The sequence below is a fragment of the Capricornis sumatraensis genome, chromosome 20, assembly GCF_032405125.1.
Source record: "Capricornis sumatraensis isolate serow.1 chromosome 20, serow.2, whole genome shotgun sequence".
In the NCBI taxonomy this organism is placed as follows: domain Eukaryota; kingdom Metazoa; phylum Chordata; class Mammalia; order Artiodactyla; family Bovidae; genus Capricornis; species Capricornis sumatraensis.
The window spans coordinates 22,482,968-22,504,028 of NC_091088.1; the positions used below are offsets into that span (position 1 = coordinate 22,482,968).

The 21,061-nt window shown below is 44.9% G+C and overlaps 1 protein-coding gene across 1 annotated transcript in view; it reads right to left on the minus strand.

Annotated features, from left to right (window-relative positions):
- ABCC11 (ATP binding cassette subfamily C member 11) overlaps positions 1 to 21,061 on the minus strand; it is an 80,209-nt gene that overhangs the window by 53,981 nt on the left and 5,167 nt on the right. Inside the window, exons 3-8 of the mRNA XM_068993016.1 lie at positions 17,322 to 17,480; positions 12,331 to 12,478; positions 9,494 to 9,727; positions 2,953 to 3,126; positions 885 to 1,032; positions 586 to 734 (exon numbers count right to left, since the gene is read on the minus strand). Coding sequence (XP_068849117.1) covers positions 586 to 734; positions 885 to 1,032; positions 2,953 to 3,126; positions 9,494 to 9,727; positions 12,331 to 12,478; positions 17,322 to 17,480 — 1,012 coding nt within the window. The remainder of the gene's footprint in view (positions 1 to 585; positions 735 to 884; positions 1,033 to 2,952; positions 3,127 to 9,493; positions 9,728 to 12,330; positions 12,479 to 17,321; positions 17,481 to 21,061) is intronic.

Consider the following 21,061-nt stretch of genomic DNA (forward strand, 5'->3'; position numbering starts at 1 on the left):
GGATTCCCCAGGCATGAATACTGGAGTGGGTTACCATTTCTTTCTCCAGGGGATCCTCCCAACCCAGGGGTCAAACTCATAGATTCTTTACCACTGAGCACCTGGGAAGCCTCTATAGTAGCACTCTGTCTTACGTCAAATAATCAAATTCCTAACCTTAAAAGGCAGCTGCTGCTCCCCAAGGCCAGGGTCAGACCACAAAAGAAAAGACAGAAGAAGCCAGACCTTTGCATTTAAAATGCATTTTCAGGGCCCTATCTTGAGATCAGAGGAGCTCCCCACTTCAGGATTTTCAACCTCAGCATCATCTGGGTTTTAACTACACATTTCACCTCCACTGCACCCCGAGATGACAATCTTTCCCCACCCCACTCCAGCCCCCACAGCTGCTATGCAGGGGATACCAGCTCCACATATGGACTGAAATGGAAGAAAGCTCAAGACCCTAACAGTCTGGAAAATCAAGATTCATTTGTATTATTCGTTTACAAAACCTCTAGATCTTTCGGGGGGCATGGACTGGAAAAGGACACATGAGAAAACTCCCTATATATGAGGGAGGAAGCAAAGGACCCCAGCACTTACTACTGAAGTTGTGAGTTTCAGTCGTAAGCCTATGTGGGTGAGGAACAGCGATACTACAGATAAGGAGGGGGCTAGGAACAAGATGACTGTGGTCAGGCTCTGGATAAACCCACACTTCTCCAAGAGCTTTGTTTCCTTTTTTCTGAGATCTGGAAAATTCAAAATGAAGAAATGAATCACAAGAACATTCTGCCAGGAGCATAGATCAAGCCCCAGAAGATGAAAGAATCCCCAGAAGGTGAAAGGTTCAGTCCGCCATGACATCCCAGGCTCAGAGCAGAAAGCCAGGTATTCTGTACCTTTAATGACTTTTGTAAATGGCTTCTCCCAGGCGTACATTTTAATCAACTTAATGCTGGTGAGAACTTCACTGGTCATGCGGATGCGCTGGTCACTGACCTCTGATGTATGATTCTGTGACTCCACAATCTTTCTGGTCAGGAATACCTGCAGTGAGGATGCAGCAAGAGCGCCTTTTACAAGGGCAGGAAAGTGCAGTCTGGCGTTAGTGTGGCAACTGAGAGCACTTCCCAAGTCAGCTCCGCATGTGGACTGAATCCCTGGAGCTAAGCCTGCACTCTCAGTTCCTGGTCCCCGCTGAAAGTCTGGAAGCCTCTCTGGGCCATCATGCCTCAGGACACCTGCCTCACACATCCTGGGGGGCTTTCTCTTCTGAGTTCCAAGCCAGGCTTTGGCTAACTAAACAGAAACATGACTCCTCTGCCTCTGGGAACCCTAAAGTGAAAGTGAAGTCGCTCAGTCATGTCCGACTCTTTGCGACCCCATGGACTGTAGCCCACCAGGCTCTTCAGTCCATGAAATTTTCCAGGCAAGAGTACTAAACCCTCTACAAATTACATCACATTTTTAAAAAATTTTTATTGAAGTATAGTTAATTTTTAGTGCTATATTAATTTAAAAGACGCTTATTCCTTGGAAGAAAAGTTATAACCAACCTAGACAGCATATTAAAAAGCAGAGACATTACTTTGCCGACTAAGGTCCATCTAGTCAAGGCTATGGTTTTCCCAGTAGTCATGTATGGATGTGAGAGTCGGACTGTGAAGAAGGCTGAGTGCAGAAGAATTGATGTTTTTGAACTGTGGTGTTGGAGAAGACTCTTGAGAGTCCCTTGGACTGCAAGGAGATCCAACCAGTGCATTCTGAAGGAGATCAGCCCTGGGATTTCTTTGGAAGGAATGATGCTAAAGCTGAAACTCCAGCACTTTGGCCACCTCATGCGAAGAGTTGACTCATTGGAAAAGACTCTGATGCTGGGAGGGATTGGGGGCAGAAGGAGAAGGGGACGACAGAGGATGAGATGGCTGGATGGCATCACTGACTCGATGGACGTGAGTCTGAGTGAACTCCGGGAGTTGGTGATGGACAGGGAGGCCTGGCATGCTGCGATTCATGGGGTCACAAAGAATCAGACACGACTGAGCGACTGAACTGAACTGAATTTCTCAGTACAGCAAAATGACTCAGTTATACATACATATATATATAAATAATTTTCCATTATGGTTTGTTACAGGATATTGAATATGGTTTCCTTGCTATGCAGTAGGATGGCTGCTGCTGCTGCTAAGTCACTTCAGTCATGTCCAACTCTGTGCGACCCCAAAGATGGCAGTCCACCAGCAGCCTGGTGGCTCCCCCGTCCCTGGGATTCTCCAGGCAAGAACACTGGAGCGGGTTGCCATTTCCTTCTCCAATGCATGAAAGTGAAAAGTGAAAGTGAAGTTGCTCGGTCATATCTGACTCTTCGTGACCCCATGGGCTGCAGCCTACCAGGCTCCTCCATCCATGGGATTTTCGGCAAGAGTACTGGAGTGGGTTGCCATTGCCTTCTCCATGCAGTAGGACTACAATCACCTTTTGATTAGAGTGCCTGAACTGACAAAGGAAAACACTCCATTTCAATAAGTCAGAGCACACAAATCCAAGAGTCACTTCCTGTTTTGCCCATTTATTTCAGCTGAATCTTTGGCAGCAAATCTGCTTCTCTTCCCCCATTAACCTGTGCCAATGTTCTATGCTGTCAGCTCTATTATACTAGCAAATTCTGGGTAAAAGAGAAGGAACTCCACAGAGGATAGCTACTGAGGAAAGTCCGTGAAGCAGATCACCGCTCACAGAAACCCACGAGGTGGGCCTCACCCATCAGATTCACTTCTTATTAATATTTATGAGGCCCCAGCATGGTGGCCAGAAAACCATTTGACAGAGGAATTGACGCCGAAGTTCACTTGCAATAGAATGAGCAGTCAACAAGGGTCAGCCTTCCCACTCAAGCACCCCCAATCCCAGAGCCCTAAGAGTTCTGGGGAATGTCCAGCATCCAATGGGTGGCAAAGACATTACCTGCAGCGGCAAAAACAGAAGATAGCACAGCGTGGCAATGAGCGCTGTGGGCCCGAGAATGAAGCAAGTGGTAATGCTGCAGACTGTCAACAGTGAGCCGGTGAGCATGACCAGGGGCCCGTAGTACACTCCCTCGAACAGGTAGTTTACGTCGCTGGTGAAGAAGCTAATGGCCTGTAAGACAAGAAGCCCGTGGACACAGGTGTCACCCCTCCAGTTCCCAGAAGAGGCTGCATGTGCGTGTGACAGGTGGCTTCGCCATGCCTTCTATGGGTCAGCAAGCTTGGAGGCAGGGTGGTAGAGTGGAGAGACACCCACGTTCACAGGTCTCATGTCGCTAACTGTGTGACCCCGGACAAGTTACTTTGCCACTCTGAGCCTCCACCTGTAAAGCTGGAATGATTACACCTACTCTACATGGTTACTGTAAGAATGTCAATGAGATAAATACCTGCACACATAGACTGCACCCAACGAACATTACATTTTTGAACTATTGCTACTATTGCTACTACTACTAATTAGCTACTACTATTTCTACTACTACTAACATTGCTACTACTACTAATAGCCAGATTCCACAGAGTTGCTTCTAGTATTTTATTCCATTCCACTCCATTCCATTCATTCTAATAATAATAGCTGCATTTTTTGGCGGGAGCTGAGTCTTTTTCTCCTTCTCCTTTCTCTTTTTTGCTATAGACTCTTCTGCCCACTCCCTCCCTCCCCAACATGTACTGCCTAGTACATTGTATAAAAGCTGACATTCCAAGTCACAAAATATTTAAGGAATCAATTCGTTAATGTCTTTTGGAATTACCAACCTGAATTCCTAAGAAGTGGTTTTCTTTTCATTTTAACCCAGTCTCCTTCCAGTGCCCAGAATGTGTCCCAGGCTAAGCTTTTAAAAATTTTTAGTGTTGGGTAAGCATAACTTTGTACAGCCAGTTTGGAGGACAAGTTAACAGTATCTTTTAAAAACTAATAATTACACAGACCCCATGACTGTCACTTTGATTTCTCCATTGAGAAACACTCTGATGTGCTGGAGGAAGCACATATATAAGGATGCTGATTATAGCACTGCCCATAGCAGCAAACCCAGAAACATCCTAAATGTCCATTGGTGGGGGAAGGTTAAAGCACTCACTTAAGAAGTATTAGTTAATATTGGATCCTGGAGCACACTGTCAGTGTTGATGCCTCACGCTTGTCATTTATGGAACCACAGACATGTGACTCAGTCACTCTGTGCCTCTGTTACCTCATCAGTAAAATGGGAATAATAAAACAACCTACTTTATAGCGTTGATGTGATAACTGAATGAGGTAGCGCATATAAAATATTTTCACACATTGAGAAGGCTCTATGGCGGTGATAGAAATGGACAAAAGTGATCCAAGGTGAAAGCTACCAGTCATAAGATAAGTACGTCCTGGGAATGTAAGGCACAGCACGGTGACGATAGTTAACGAAACTGTATTGTATACCTGGAAGTTGCTAAGGAAATAGATCTTAAAAATCCTCATCACATGAAAAGTCTGCTAACTAAACTTATCGTGGCGACCACTTTGCAATACATGCATACATCACACTGTGCTGTCTGCGTGCGTGCGTGCTAAATCACTTCAGTCGTGTCCGACTCTTTGCGACCCTATGGACTGTAGCCCACCAGGCTCCTCTGTCCATGGGATTCTCCAGGCAAGAGTACTGGAGTGGGGTGCCATGCCCTCCTCCAGGGGATCTTCCCCACCCAGGAAAGACCCATGTCTCTCATGCCTCCTACATTGGCAGTCGGGATCTTTACCACTAACGCCACCTGAGAAGGCCCATTATGCTGGATGTTTTGTACTAATACAAAGTTCTACATCAATTATATCACGGTAAAAAGTAAAGAAAAGAGAAAGTGCTTTAATTATGAGCAAGCATCACTGAAAAGTAATGAGGAAGATCTAAATGCGCCATCGTGGAAATTCAAGACATAGCGAGGAGAGGAGAAAAAACTGCAAAATGATGTCATGATGTAGTGCCACTGGTGTGAAAATCTCACTCAAAATACATACCTTACATCTTCTATTGGTAAAACCAAGTTGCAGGACTATGTAAAATGCAGTATGATTTATGCAAAAATATGCACACAAAATATATTATGTTTTGTATGGGTAATTCACATGTGTACCTAAATGTACTTTTAAAAGTTGGAAGGTGATGTTAGTTCAGGCACAGGAGGAGTGACCAGGTGTAGGGGGTCACCTGTACTATTTTTCCTATTTCTTTCCTAAGGAGAAAGTATTCAGGTGTGCTTTTTTTAAACTTTTTTTTCTATTGCTTTTTTAATTAAAATTTTTACAGTGTTGTGTTAGTTTCTGCCAGAAATGTAAACTGATACAGCCATTATAGAGAACAGTATGGAGATTCCTTTAGAAACTAGGATGGGACTAAATCTATTATCTGACCCAGCAACCCCACTACTGGGCATATATCCTGAGAAGAAGACACATGTAACCCCAATGTTCACAGCAGCACCTTTTATGATAGCCGGGACAGGGACACAACCCAGGTGTCCTTAAAATTCATTTTCATATAAAATTTATGGAAGCAACTCTCTAGAAATCCTCATATGAGCAACTACTTTCATCTTCAGTTCCAAATGGATCGTCTTCTTTTCTGCTTCTGTGAAGATGTTGGGAAAGTTGGACTTCACATATAGTAGGGCTTAGAACAGACAAACGGAAAAGGAAGCAGCGTTGGCCTGAATGCAGAAGATCTCCTTAGCAAGGCAGGTGACATCTAGGGTTCAGAGCCTGGAATCTGCAGCCAGGCTCTGCCATTTACCAATCGTGTGACCTTTTCCAAGTTTCATACCCTTTCCTGGCCTCAGTTTCCACCTCCATGACAATGGGAACAATAACAGAAGCTATCACATAAGAGGTCATCAGAGGACTGAGTGAGCTAACTTAGTGATGTGTTTGGGATAATATCTGGCTCAGAGGATGTTCACAGTTACTGTGATAACTTTGCTGAGAACGGGGAGGAGGGCTGCCGTGGATCCTTTAGCTCTAGTCAAGTGCAGGAGGACAGGGTAGCTTTGATGATTAAGGCCTAAAAGGAATTAATGATGCAACTGAACACGTGAATCACTGCCCCTCTGCCACATGCTTTATACATGCTAACTCACATAATCCTGTAAGAGAACACTTCTACAAGGTTGGTCCTATTACTATCCCACAGCTCCAGAGAGGCTGAACAAGTTGCCTAAGGTTAGAGAATGAGTAAAATGGTGAAGAAGAACAGTAATAATGGTAACAATACATTATCATGTAAGATAAAAATCTTACATTTGTTAGTACTTGAGTTAGAAGAAGCATCTGTTTGGAGGCAATGGTTCATTTAGCAGACTGTTTTTTGGAGATTGTCCTGTGTAATTCAGATGCTGGGCTTTTTGAGGGATAGAGTTGTGGATCTCAAATAATTCATGTCTTTGAAGGGAGCTCATCTGAGTGGAGAGACCAGATTTGGGCTTGGTGGGGAGTACGGTCAGAAAGAGGGGGTCTAGAGATACTATCATGAAGGAGAGACCATCTCAGCTAGGCCTTTGAAGATTGAATGAGATTTTGAAAGGGCAGGGGGAGTGATGTGAACAAAGCTGCCTGAAGGTGGACATGCCTGGTCTGTCTGGGGCTAGAGGTTTAGCCCTGCCTGGCCAGGAGGGTAGAACTCAACCTAGGACTCCAGAAAGGAACACAGGAAGAGATGAGGCAGGAGAGCCACTGAGGCCAGATCACAAAGGAATTTGTTTGAGAGGAAAGAGCCAGAGCAGGGATGTCCTTTCCAAAAATTAAATTATCTGTTTCAATATAAAAGTAATCCACGCTCGTCCAGGCAATTGGTAAGCAGTAGAAAAGCAGAGACGGAGAAGGCAATGGCACTCCACTCCAGTACTCTTGCCTGGAAAATCCCATGGGCAGAGGAGCCTGGTAGGCGGCAGTCCATGGGGTCGCTAAGAGTCAGACACGACTGAGCGACTTCCCTTTCACTTTTCACTTTCCTGCACTGGAGAAGGAAATGGCAACCCACTCCAGTGTTCTTGCCTAAAGAATCCCAGGGACGGGGGAGCCTAGTGGGCTGCTGTCTCTGGGGTGGCACAGAGTCGGACACAACTGAAGTGACTTAGCAGCAGCAGTAGTAGTGATAGTAGAAACACAGAGAAAGTGAAATTACACATAGAAAATTCTAATGTCCCTCCATGACTCTGGGTCATACTTGGTCATATATCTTCTTCAGTCTCTGCCCTTGCTTGTGTTATGCTATAAGAAGCTCCAGCTAGGAAATAACCCATCAGTAACAATAACCAGGCAGCTGTAAGTATTCCTCCTCTGCAGATAAGAAAATTAACACCCAGAGAGATTATCTCTGCTTGTTTTCCCTTGAGCTACCAAGTCCTCCCATACCTTCCTCCTCAGGGAGTCTGAGGGGATGTGGTTTCTGATGTGCTTCTACTGGGGATTCATGTTTTTTTGTTTTAATTTTTAGCTGCATGAAGGATCTTAGTTCCCTGACCAGAGATGGAACCCATATCCCCTTACAATGGAAGCATGGAGTCTTAAACACTGGACCACCTGTGAAGTCCCAAGATTTTTTGTCTTTTTAGCCACTGCTGTACACCTTTGGTGTGCTTCCCTCATAGCTCACTTGGTTAAGAATTGGCCTGCAATGCAGGAGACCCCAGTTCAATGCCTGGGTCAGGAAGATCTGCTGGAGAAGGGATAGGCTACCCACTCTGGTGTTCTTGGGCTTCCTTTGTGGCTGGTAAAGAATCTGCCTGCAATGCAGAAGACCTGGGTTTGATCCTTGGATTGGGAAGATCCCCTAGAGAAAGGAAAGGCTACCCACTCCAGTATTCTGGCCTGGACTGATCCCCTCAGACGACTTGGGAAGAAAAGTATGAGAGGACTTGGTAGCTCATGAGATTAAAATGCCAGCATCCACTGGATCATCGAAAAAGCAAGAGAGTTCCAGAAAAACATCTACTTCTGCTGATTGACTACACCAAAACCTATAACTGTGTGGATCACAACAAACTGTGGAAATTTCTTAAAGAGATGAGAATACCGGACCACCTTACCTGCCTCCTGAGAAATCTGTATGCAGGTCAAGAAACAACAGTTAGAACTGGACATAGAACAATAGACTGGCTCCAAATTGGGAAAGGAATACAAGGCTGTATATTGTCACCCTGCTTATTTAACTTATATGCAGAGTATATCATGTGAAATGCTGGGCTAAATGAACCACAAGCTGGAATCAGGATTGCTGGGAGAAATATCAATAACCTCAAATATGCAGATGACACCACACTTATGGCAGAAAGGGAAGAGGAACTAAAAAAGCCTCTTGATGAAAATGAAAGAGGAGAGTGAAAAAGTTGGCTTAAAGCTCCTTTCAAAAAACTAAGATCATGGCATCCAGTCCCATCACTTCATGGCAAATACATGGGGAAACAATGGAAACAGTGAGAGACTTTATTTTCTTGGGCTCCAAACTCACTGCAAATGGTGACTGCAGCCATGAAGTTAAAAGACACTTGCTCCTTGGAAGAAAAGCTATGACCAACTTAGCATATTAAAAAGCAGAGACATTACTTTGCCAACAAAAGTCCGTCTAGTCAAAGCTATGGTTTTTCCAGTAGTCATGTATGGGTGTGAGAGTTGGACCATAAAGAAAGCTGAGTGCCAAAGAATTGATGCTTTTGAACTGTGATGTTGGAGAAGACTCTTGAGAGTCCCTTGGAATGCAAGGAGATCAAACCAGTCCATCCTAAAGGAAATCCGTCCTGAATATTTATTGGAAGGACTGATGCTAAAGCTGAACCTCCAATACTCTGGCCATCTGATACAAAGAGCTGACTCATTTGAAAAGACCCTGATGCTGGGAAAGGTTGAAGGCAGGAGGAGAAGGGGACAACAGAGGATGAGATGATTGGATGGTATCACCAACTCAATGGACATAAGTTTGAGCAAGCTCTGGCAGTTGGTGATAGACAGGGAGGCCTGGCGTGCTCCAGTCCATGGGGTTGCAGAGTCAGACACGACTAAGCAACTGAACTGAACTGTACCCCTAGGTGGAGAAGGAAATGGCAAACCACACCAGTATTCTTGCCTGGAGGATCTCATGAATGGAGGAGCCTAGTGGGCTACAGTCTATGGGGTCACAAAGAGTCAGACACAACTGAAGTGACTTAGCACGTACCTGTAGGGCCTAGAACAGGGCTTGGCCCAAAGCATACCTCAGTAACAATTTATTGAATGGATGGATAAATCCTCTCTAAGGCTCTAAATACAGTTGGAATCTCATTTACTGTTGACCTGCTCTTATGATCCCAGAAGCAATTATTGATGGTTATCAACACTCACCCTGGAAATGATTTCCTTTCTCTTTCTTCCTTGTCCCCAGCCTTTTCGCCGTCTCTTGGCCTCCAGGGTAAGGAGGTATGGAGGAGGAGGAGGAAATACCCCCTCAATGTGCAGCCTCGTCACTTACCTCTCCCACGGTGATGTGTGTTAGAGACTTAAATTGCATCAGCTTCTCAAAGGCAAAGGAGAAGACAGCTGCACGAAACCTGACTCCTGTGCGCTGGTTGATGACCCAGCATGAGCACATGCTCAGAGACTTCAGACATTCCGTGAAAAAAAGGGCAAGGCAAAGCCCAACTCCATAGGCAACGTCCCCGGATGGGTTTTCGGCATATTGCAGGATCTTTGGTACAACAAACATCTAAAAGGAAACAGGAGTTTGCATCACTCTGACTTCCCAATCCTGCTTTCAGGCAACACCTAACCAAAGTGCACTGGGTGTGAGGGCCTCAGGTCAAGAGAGGGGGCTTACTAGATGATCACAACTGACTCAAGCACAATTCTGCACTCAGAAGATTACAGTCCAGTTGGAGGACACTTAGGAGTTCAACTGACCCAGATCTGAAGCCCAGCTCCACCACCTCATACTGGTCCTAAAACCAAGCAGGATGCTCTGGCGCTCCTGGATGCAGAAGCTTATTCTGTGCCCCCTATTTCTCATTTGTAGGGAACAGATGCCAGCCTCCATGACCTTCCCTGCATTCCTAAGGGAAGAGAGGGGATGTGGAGACAAGGAAGGAGCAGCCAAGAAACAATAGTGCAGTCTTGGGCAGGGTCCTGGTTCCTCCTCAAGGGATACACACGACAATATTTTTGAGCTCTTCTGCAGAATTAAAATGCCCAACAAATGGAAGCTGCTAACTACTTGATGAAATACTCTACTCCAGAGAGAAGGTCACAGTCTGATAACCTCAAGAACCGCAGAAGCTCATCAGAAAACCTCCTGAGGCCAGATTAAAGGAGTGCAGGCCCTACACACACCCTGATCTCATCAGCAAACCTTACCCTTGAACCATTGCTATAAAGTGAAAATGTTAGTCACTCAGTCATGTCTGACTCTTTGTGACTCCATGAACTGTAGCCCACCACTCCATGGAATTCTCCAGGCAAGAATTCTGGAGTGGGTTGCCATTTTCTACTCAAGGAGATCTACCCAACCCTGGGATCAAACCTGGGTCTCCATCATTGCAGGCAAATTCTTTACTGTCTGAGCCATGAGGATTGGTATAAAACTCCTCACCAAATCCCCCTGAATTGGGACACACAGTTTTGAGGTCTTTAGCCCACTGTGTCCCCATTTGCCTGGCAAAGCAATAAAGCTATTCTTTTCTATGTGAGTGTGTGGGTGCTTGGTCACTCAGTTGTGTCCAGCTCTTTGTGACTTCATGGGCTGTAGCCCACCAGGTTCCTCTGTCCATGGAATTTCCTACTCCAGGGACTCTTCCCAACTCAGGGACTGAACCCATGTCTCTTGCATCTCCTGCACTGGCAGAGGGATTTTTTTTTTTTACCACTGGTTCCACCTGGGAAGCCCTTCACCAAAACTCTGTCTCTGAGATTTGATTTGGCACCAGAGTACAGAGACCACATTTCAGCATCAGTCCCAATGGAAAATAGATTACACACACATGGAGTAATCCAGGGGTTAATAACCTGACTATTTATAAAGATGTGGGCAGAACTGAGGAAATTTAACAGGAATGGAGAAGCACCTTGGAGCTAGCAACCACAGGGAACTAAATGGGGAGGGGAGGATGAGTTTACTGAAGCCTAGAAGGAGAAAGTCATACAAAAAGGGCCCTGCATTTTAGGAGCTGGTCACCAACCCTCAGTGACAGGGAGGGAGGAAGTCAGAGTGATATATATCTTGCCCTCACCTTCTCCTTCCCTCCAGCCTCCAGAGGGGCTCTCCCACTGGTCAAACTCAACCAGAAGCCAGAGGCAGAGGTACCCCACAGATCTGATCCAGAGAGGTCACGCACTAGGGGCATAGCATAGCGTGGTGGACAAGGGTGGAGGGTGGATCTAGAGGGACGAATGGAGAACATGCTGTCACCCAAGTCACTTATCTCTGTGGTGTCATCAGCTGTTGCTTCCTCCTGACCTGCAGCCCCTCTCCTGCAAGCTGGTAACAACGCCTCTATTTTCTTCTGGGAAGATGATCGCCTGCTCCAACACACATAGCCTAGGCTGGATCGTCAATCAGAGCATTTCACTGCTGACCAACCAAGTGAGCACGTGACCCCAGCTGGGTCAGCCAGGTTCACTGTCTACAGTTGAGGAACTAATAGGAAAAGCAAGCCCATTCATCCTAACCACGGTACGTGGAATCTCCTGCATGCCCTGAGCTGTTCAGCCATTTCTCAAAGCAGCTCCCATGTCCTGAGACAGACTGAGTTATAAATGTTTTCTATACTGAATTTATTTAATGTCACCCTATGAGGCAGACAATGTCAGGCTCTGCATTTCAAACATGAGAGTTTCCATGAGGACTATGGTTGAGAGCATCATGGGGTTCCATGAGGGAACCAAAGCACAGAAGGGGTAAACAATTTGCCCAAAGTCACCCAGAAATTAAGCAGCAGAACCAAGGTTAGAACCTAAGCACTGGCTGCAGAATTCACACTTCCAACTACTACTAGCTCAACTGCCCCCAGAAAGCTGTCATTTTCTGAGCAGCGTTGAGAGACCGACATCTTCAAATCTTTTTGTTTGTTTGTTTATGTTTTGGGGTTTTAAAAAATTATTGTTATTTTCTTTGGCCACCCTGCATGGCATATAGGATCTTAGTTCCCCAACCAGGGATTCGATCCTGCACACTCACCTCCCCCTAGTTGGAGGTGTGGAGTCCTAACCACTGACCCACCAGGGAAGTCTCAAGACATCTCAAGTTCTTGGCATGGATCTAAACATGCTAATCACCAAAGCCTGAAGACCGGATACCTCATCAAGTCTGCTACTTACGGGCCCCATAACACTTGCGATGGAGAAGCAGCAGCTCATAATTGTATCAAAAATAAGCCTTGTTCTTTGGAATCGCAGCATCACTCGAAGCACTGACGCTTTGTCAATTCCATGCCTTGAGACTTCTTCTTCCCAAAGATGACGAAGCCTTGAATAGAAGGAAATGGAGGCAAATGAAATCTCTTTGGTTGTGTCACCCAACTATCCCAGTTCTTGCTGGTCTAGGAACTTGGTTACAGAAATTGTCAAAGATAACACAAGGAGAGAGAACAGTACAGGGCATTTATATTGCATGCATGCCACAGATATAGATGCCTCAGCTCCAAGAATTACCAACATTTTGACATTTTTGTTTAATCTTTCCTCCCCTTCCATTATTTTTCTTTTTGCAAGAATATTTCAAGCAAATCCCAAAGATATTGTTTCATCTATAAATGCTTCAGTATGCATCTCTTCCAGATAAAACCCTAAAAAGCCACATAGTAACCATAAAAATGGTTAATGAATGAATGACTATTCATTATTAATAACTATTAATAATAGCCATATATTAATAGCATAGTAAGAATGGCATTTAATTCAACTTTCTCTAATTATTTAAAAAATATGTTCTTACAGTTAGTTTCCCTAAATCAAGATCCAAACAGGTCCCACTCATTGCAGTTAAAAGACAAATCTGACAGGCCTCTTGCATCTCATTTTATCTGTAACAATTTTCAATCCTCTGCATTTTCTGCCATTTACTTTCTAAAGAATCTGAACGATTTATCCTGTTGAGTTTTCCACATTCTGGATTTGACTGATTGCACCCCTGTGGGGCTAGTATAAGTTTCTATGCCATGTATTTCCTATTAAGCTGTTAGCTAAATCTAGAGGCATAATAAAATTCAGAATTTAAGTCAGCTGGCAAAAATACTTAATAGATGATATAGTGTATGTTCTTTTTATCACATCAGAAGACGTACAAAGTGTGCTATCCCAATTTTGGATATGTTAAACTGGATCACTGAGTTAAGTTGTGTTAGCCTGCCAAGTTCCCCATTGCTGATGATCATTGCCTATATCCACCTCCGACAGGACTGGCAAAATGGTGATTTGTCTAATTCTATCATTCCATTTATCGTTTTCAGCTTGAATTTTCTGAAAAAAAAAAATTTTTTTTTCCCAGAACTTTCCTAGTGGTCCAGTGGCTAAAACTCCAAGTTGCCAATGCAGGGGACCTGGGTTAGATCCCTGGTCAGGGAACTAGATCCCACATGCCACAACTAAAGATTCTGCATGCTTCAACTAAGACCTGGCACAGCCAAACAAAAATAAACAAGCAAATATTAAAGAAGAAATTTCCCTCATCAACTGTTTCGTTACCCTGAAATACAGTTAGTTGAAGAAACAGCCTAAGGCTCTGAAAAACGTTGCCTTCCTTTTTATACACAAATTAAGATTCATGAAATACAGAACTCTGATCTCCAAAAAGTGTCCTTATTTATTTCAGAATTCCCAAAAGGGTGTCCCAGTGTTGGATCACGCAACCAAAAATGTATCCTAATTTTGGCATTCCAAGTTAATGATGCCTGGGAGATTTGTGCTACACCAGCAAAATATGGACACCTAAACCATTTCTTTGGGGGAAAAACCGATATACTGTTTGTATATAAGCTTTTTTAAAAAAGCATCCAAGAAGTTTTCACGAAAAGATTTAAAATTGTGTTGACTTTCCTACACTTCTCTTTTGTTTTGGAGGCAGGAACAAGTGACTAGACAATAGTCATTACGATACTCAAGGCTTCTGGACTCAGGAAGGAACAAGTGACTGGACAATCGTCATTACGATACTCAAGGCTTCCGGACTCTTAATCTCGCTCTGGACGCCTCTCCCCCGACCATGCATCCACAGTCCAATCTATCAGCTGCAGGCACCATGCTGGCTAAACTTGGATGTCCTGGCTCCTGCTTCCCTATGTCCAGTTCCACTATTTGAAAAGCGGTTAGCACTGGGCATGATGATAGCAGAGACATCACCTTGCCTACAAAGATCTGTCTAGTCAAAGCTATGGTTTTTCCAGTGGTCATGTATGGATGTGACATTTAGACCATCAGGAAGGTTGAATGCTGAAAAATTGATGCTTTTGAACTGTGGTGCTAGAGAAGACTCATAAGAGTCCCTTGGACAGCAAGGAGATCAAACTAGTCAATCCTAAAGGAAGTCAGCTTTAAATACTAATTGGAATGACTGATGCTGAAGCTCCAATACTTCGGCCACCTCACAAAGAGCCAACTCATTGGAAAAGACCCTGATGCTGGGAAAGACTAAGGGCAGGAGGAGAAAGGGGTGACAGAGGATGAGATGGTTGGATGGCATCATCGACTCAATGGACATGATGTTAAGCAAACTCCGGGAGTTAGTGAAGGACGGGGAAACCTGGCATGCTGCAGTCCACGGGGTTGCAAAGAGTCAGACATGACTTAGCAACTGAACAACAGCAATGATGACAGCAACACGACCAGGCCAAGGGACTCCAGGCCCTCGCCATAGGTGCTGCTCCTTAGACAGCGAGAACACAGTGGACAGAACGGACTCCCCTGTTGGGCTGCCCTCTGCCCCCAGGGCCCGACAGCGGCACTAGCTGTGCCTGTTCTCCAAGAGCTCTGTCAGCATCCGGCTCTCATGCTCTCCCAGAATCTCACCAAGTCCCTCTTGACAAAGCAGTTCTGGCCCTTTCAACTCTTTACTCCTCCAGCCATGGATACTGCCGCCCAGCCTAAACCAGAGGGAACCATTACCATGAGACCTTTCTGTCCTACTTTCCTTCTCCTGCAATCAAAACTCCAGGCTTCTTCCTTTCTGAGTTATTAAAGAAAACTACCCCATTCCATCCAGGCCCACCTCTGCAGACCAGATAACCTCAGGGGCCTGGACCCTAGCTCAGCAAAGCAAAAATGTCCCCTCCGTGTTGGAGGATTCTATTGTTTGCAGATGCTATTGCTCAGATCAAACCACGGGGCTGCCTCTCCTCATTCTAGTCCTCCCTCCACACATGACACAATCCACAGAAACAACCAGCTCTAGAGTCGGTTCTACTCTGACTAAATAAATCCAAGTCTTCCATAGCCTACCCACAGCTCTCTGGGCAACTCTATCTGTTTCTGGCCATGATTATTAGATTCAGATTCAAGAGACGTGGTTTCAAATTTTACCTCCTCCATTCATTCATGATATGATTCAAGGAAGATACTTCTCTTAATTCTGGTTCTTCATTTGTAAGATGGGGGAAACAACATCTGCCTTGTTTATTTCATAATCCTTTTGTGATGGTCAAAGGAGACAATGGGTGGGGAGATGCTCTATAATTAAGAATAGCTAACACGTGAGGAATTATGGTGATCATAGGATGAAGATGATGGTGGTGACAATGGTAATCCTGCCGAGAATGGTGATGAGGATGACGGTTGGCACTTTGTCAGCCCATCCTCATAGAAAACAAAGCAGCTCTTTTGAAGGATTAGGGAAGGCACAACCCAGGACTCTGCCTATTAAATGGTGTGCCAAGTTGCTTCAGTCATGTCTGACTCTCTGTGACCCTATGGACCGTAGCCCATCAGACTCCTCTGTCCATGGGATTCTCCAGGCAAGAACACTGGAGTGGGTTGCCAGGCCCCCCTCCAGGGGATCTTTCTGAAACAAGGATGGAACCCATGTCTCCTGAGTCTCTTGCTTTGTCAAGGGAGTTCTTTACCACTAGTGCCACCTGGGAAACTCTGTTAAATGGTGAACACATAGAAAAAAATCCCTCCATAAGTGTGAATGCACGGGAAATTACCATTTCAAAGAATCATGTAAGGATGGAGTGATTGCAAAAACGTTGGTGGTGAGGCATTGTGAGTTACAGAATAAAAAAGGCAGCACCAGTGGGCGGAAAGTGAACAGAAGTAAATTAGGAGACCTGGTCTTCGCAGTGGTTAGGGAAGAACAAGCAAGCTAACATTTAACTGACGGCCTATGATGCGTCTAGCATTTTTCCAGGTGCTTTACATCAAATCTATTATCTCTTTTGACTCTTACAATGAGGCAATGAGGGGCAATGAGAGATATTTTTTTATAATTCACTATCTTATACATAAAAACATAGGTAAGTAAACTCCTCTGACATCATAGCTGGTAAGAAGTGAGATTCTACCAGTATCTGACATTATCCAAGAGGTGCTCCCTGGAACCTCTATTTTTTTTCTGAGTCTAAGAAGCAATGGGTCAAAATTCAACCAGTTTCTGCTTTCTCGGTGGCTTCACTACACTGATTTTCTTTATAAATCTCTGAGACCTGGTGATAGCATCTGACGGTTCACAAACTCCCTGACCACTGAATATTCTCAGGAAGGCTCTTAGAGTGCCATCCTGTCTGGGATACATTTGGAAAATACCAGCTACACCTGGGGTCTCTCATGAAGAACCTAGAGGTAACATTAGTACAGGACATTCCAGGTCACTCGTTCCCACCCCCCCGCCCTTTTGATCTAATTTCACCTGTGAGGTAGATGGTACAGGAAATTTAATCCCACAATGATTAGTGGTTGCGTAAGGTGGCTTAAGAGCCTGGGCTACTAGCCAAAATTTAATAATCTGTGACACAGATAAATGCTTTATCCACACACCAAAAAAGGCAAAAGGGACAAGAAGCAGTACTTTCTTTCTCAGGGTCCGGGGACCTCAGACAGACCCAATAAAAGATGAGAATTCTCGTTCCAGGAAAAGTTCTGCATAAAAAGCAACAATATTTACATATTTACATATGAAATACATAAATTATTACTTAACTCCAGATTAAGAACCTCCGATAGAAGGAGGGTTCCTGCTACAAAGGCAGAACTGATATATTTCACTCGTCTGAAGATGAACCACTACCCCCCTCCCCTTAAAACACACATTGAAGCATCTCTGGCCACCGATTGCCGAGACATGGTCTTTAACCCCACTGGCTCGCCCAGCATGACTTTACCTTTTGGCATTTTTGTCGGCAGCATCGTGTACTGACAGCGGGGGGATGTTGTTCTCATCTAAGCATCTCCGTAAACCTCGAACCATGAGCGGGCTGAGCCATGACAGCATGAGGTAGGAGAGCAGGCCAGCATCATCCAGGGGCTGGGGCTCAGGAGACCTAGCAGAAGACCACAGGCAGCACGGTGACGCTGGGCGTGGGCTCCAGCGGTGGGCAGCTCAGTCACAGGCAGAGCTTGGAAGAGATGAATGAGGACTGGGGGAAAACCACAGTGTGGATTCTACACCGTCTACATGGAAAAAAAATATCTTTTTCATGACTATTGTTAACATCACAAATAATAGTCATGAAAAAATATGTTTTTCCTACATCCAGAGGACCACACTGTGGTTTTCTCCCCAGTTCTCAAAGTTAAAAACCAGAAGCAACAAAAACACCCAGTAACAGAGGAATGATTTAAAAAGAAAGAAAACAAATATGGCATATCCTGCACCATGTTGTAGAAAACAGTGCGGAAGGGTCTAAAAATAGGGATGATCTACACGTAGAACATGGAACAGGCTCTAAGCATACTGAAAAAAAGGTCACTTGAAGATCAAGAAATTTAGCATATTTTTACTTATATAAAAAAGGAAGAAATAAGGGAAGTCAGACAGAGAACAATATACACATATCTATATTATATATAATAAACATCAAATTATATAACAATTTATATCAACTCATTCATAGATTGACTTTGAAGCAGGGGTTAGAAATTGCAATGGAGCAAAACTAAATTCTCATCACTTTAAATTTATATGCTCTGCCTCTGTAACTTCCATCAGTTCAGTTCAGTTCAGTCACTCAGTCGTGTCCGACTCTTTGCGACCCCATGAATCGCAGCATGCCAGGCCTCCCTGTCCCTCACCAACTCCCGGAGTTCACTCAGGCTCACGTCCATTGAGTCAGTGATGCCATCCAGCCATCTCATCCTCTGTCGTCCCCTTCTCCTCCTGCCCCCAAGCCCTCCAGCATCAAAGTATTCTCCAATGAGTCAACTCTTCACATGAGGTGGCCAAAGTATTGGAGTTTCAGCTTTAGCATCATTCCTTCCAAAGAAATCCCAGGGCTGATCTCCTTCAGAATGGACTGGTTGGATCTCCTTGCAGTCCAAGGGATTCTCAAGAGTCTTCTCCAACACCACAGTTCAAAAGTATCAATTCTTTGGCGCTCAGCCTTCTTCACAGACCAACTCTCACATCCATACATGACTACTGGAAAAACCATAGCCTTGACTAGACGGACCTTAGTTGGCAAAGTAATGTCTCTGCTTTTGAATAGGCTATCTAGGTTGGTCACAACTTTTCTTCCAAGGAGTAGGCGTCTTTTAATTTCATGGCTGCAATCACCATCTGCAGTGATTTTGGAGCCCCAAAAAATAAAGTCTGACACTGTTTCCACTGTTTCCCCATCTATTTCCCACGAAGTGATGGGACCAGATGCCATGATCTTCGTTTTCTGAATGTTGAGCTTTAAGCCAACTTTTTCACTCTCCTCTTTTACTTTCATCAAGAAGCTTTTTAGTTCCTCTTCACTTTCTGCCATAAGGGTGGTGTCATCTGCATATCTGAGGTTACTGATACTTCTCCTGGCAATCTTGATTCCAGCTTGTGTTTCTTCCAGCCCAGTGTTTCTCATGATGTACTCTGCATAGAAGTTAAATAAGCAGGGTGACAATATACAGCCTTGACACACTCCTTTTCCTATTTGGAACCAGTCTGTTGTTCCATGTCCAGTTCTAACTGTTGCTTCCTGGCCTGCATACAGATTTCGCAAGAGGCAGGTTAGGTGGTCTGGTATTCCCATCTCCTTCAGAATTTTCCACAGTTTATTGTGATCCACACAGTCAAAGGCTTTGGCATAGTCAATAAAGCAGAAAGAGATGTTTTTCTGGAACTCTCTTGCTTTTTCCATGATCCAGCGGATGTTGGCAATTTGATCTCTGGTCCCTCTGCCTTTTCTAAAACAAGCTTGAACATCAGGAAGTTCACGGTTCACGTATTGCTGAAGCCTGGCTTGGAGAATTTTGAGCATTACTTTACGAATGTGTGAGATGAGTGCAATTGTGTGGTAGTTCGAGCATTCTTTGGCATTGCCTTTCTTTGGGATTGGAATGAAAACACCTTTTCCAGTCCTGTGGCCACTGCTGAGTTTTCCAAATTTGTTGGCATATTGAGTGCAGCACTTTCACAGCATCATCTTTCAGGATTTGAAATAGCTCTACTGGAAGTCCATCACCTCCACTAGCTTTGTTCGTAGTGATGCTTTCTAAGGCCCACTTGACTTCACATTCCAAGATGTCTGGCTCTAGATGAGTGATCACATCATCATGATTATCTGCGTTGTGAAGATCCTTTTTGTACAGTTCTTCCGTGTATTCTTGCCACCTCTTCTTAATATCTTCTGTTTCTGTTAGGTCCATACAATTTCTGTCTTTTATCGAGCCCATCTTTGCATGAAATGTTCCCTTGGTATCTCTAATTTTCTTGAAGAGATCTCCAGTCTTTCCCATTCTGTTCTTTTCCTCTATTTCTTTGCATTGATCGCTGAAGAAGGCTTTCTTATCTCTTCTTGCTATTCTTTGGAACTCTGCATTCAGATGCTTATATCTTTTCTTTTCTCCTTGGCTTTTCGCTTCTCTTCTTTTCACAGCTATTTGTAAGGCTTCCCCAGACAGCCATTTTGCTTTTTTGCATTTCTTTTCCATGGGGATGGTCTTGATCCCTGTCTCCTGTAAGTGCAGGTGTCAGCGGCGGGCCCACACAGTAGGCGCGGCTGAGAGCTACCCCACGTCCAAGGTCAGGGGCAGCGGCCTAGAGTGCCAGGCTGTGACGGCGCAGGAACAGCCAAGAGGAGCTACCCCACATCCGAGGTCGGGGGCGATGGCCGGGAGGAGATACCCGGCATCTGAGGCCAGGGGCGGCGGCTAGGAGGAGCCACCCCGTGTCCTAGGCCAGGGGCGGTGCCCGAGGCCAAGGGCGGCAGCAGGAAGGAGCAACCCCACGTCCAAGGAGTGGTGGCTGTGCAGGTGCAGGAGGACCTAGAGGAGCCACCCCACATTGAAGGTCAGGAAGGGCAGCAGGAGGAGATACCCCTCATCCAAGGTAAGGAGCAGCGGCTGTGCTTTGCTGGAGCAGCCGTGAAGAGATACCCCATGCCCAAAGTAAGAGAAACTCAAGTAAGATGGTAGATGTTGCAAAAGGACATCAGAGGGCAGACACACTGAAACCATAGAAATCTCGTCACAGAAATCTAGTCAATCTAATCACACTAGGACCACAGCCTTGTCTATCTCAATGAAACTAAGCCATGCCCGCAGGACAACCCAAGATGGGTGGGTCATGGTGGAGAGGTCTGACAGAATGTGGTCCACTGGAGAAGGGAATGGCAAACCACTTCAGTATTCTTGCCTTGAGAACCCCATGAACAGTATGAAAAGGCAAAATGATAGGATATTGAAAGAGGTACTCCCCAGGTCAGTAGGTACCCAATATGCTACTGGAGGTCAGTGGAGAAATAACTCCAGAAAGAATGAAGGGTTGGAGCCAAAGCAAAAACAATACCCAGCTGTGGATGTGACTAGTGATAGACGCGAGGTCCGATGCTGTAAAGAGCAATATTGCACAGGAACCTGGAATGTCAGGTCCATGAATCAAGGCAAATTGGAAGTGGTCAAACAGGAGATGGCAAGGGTGAAC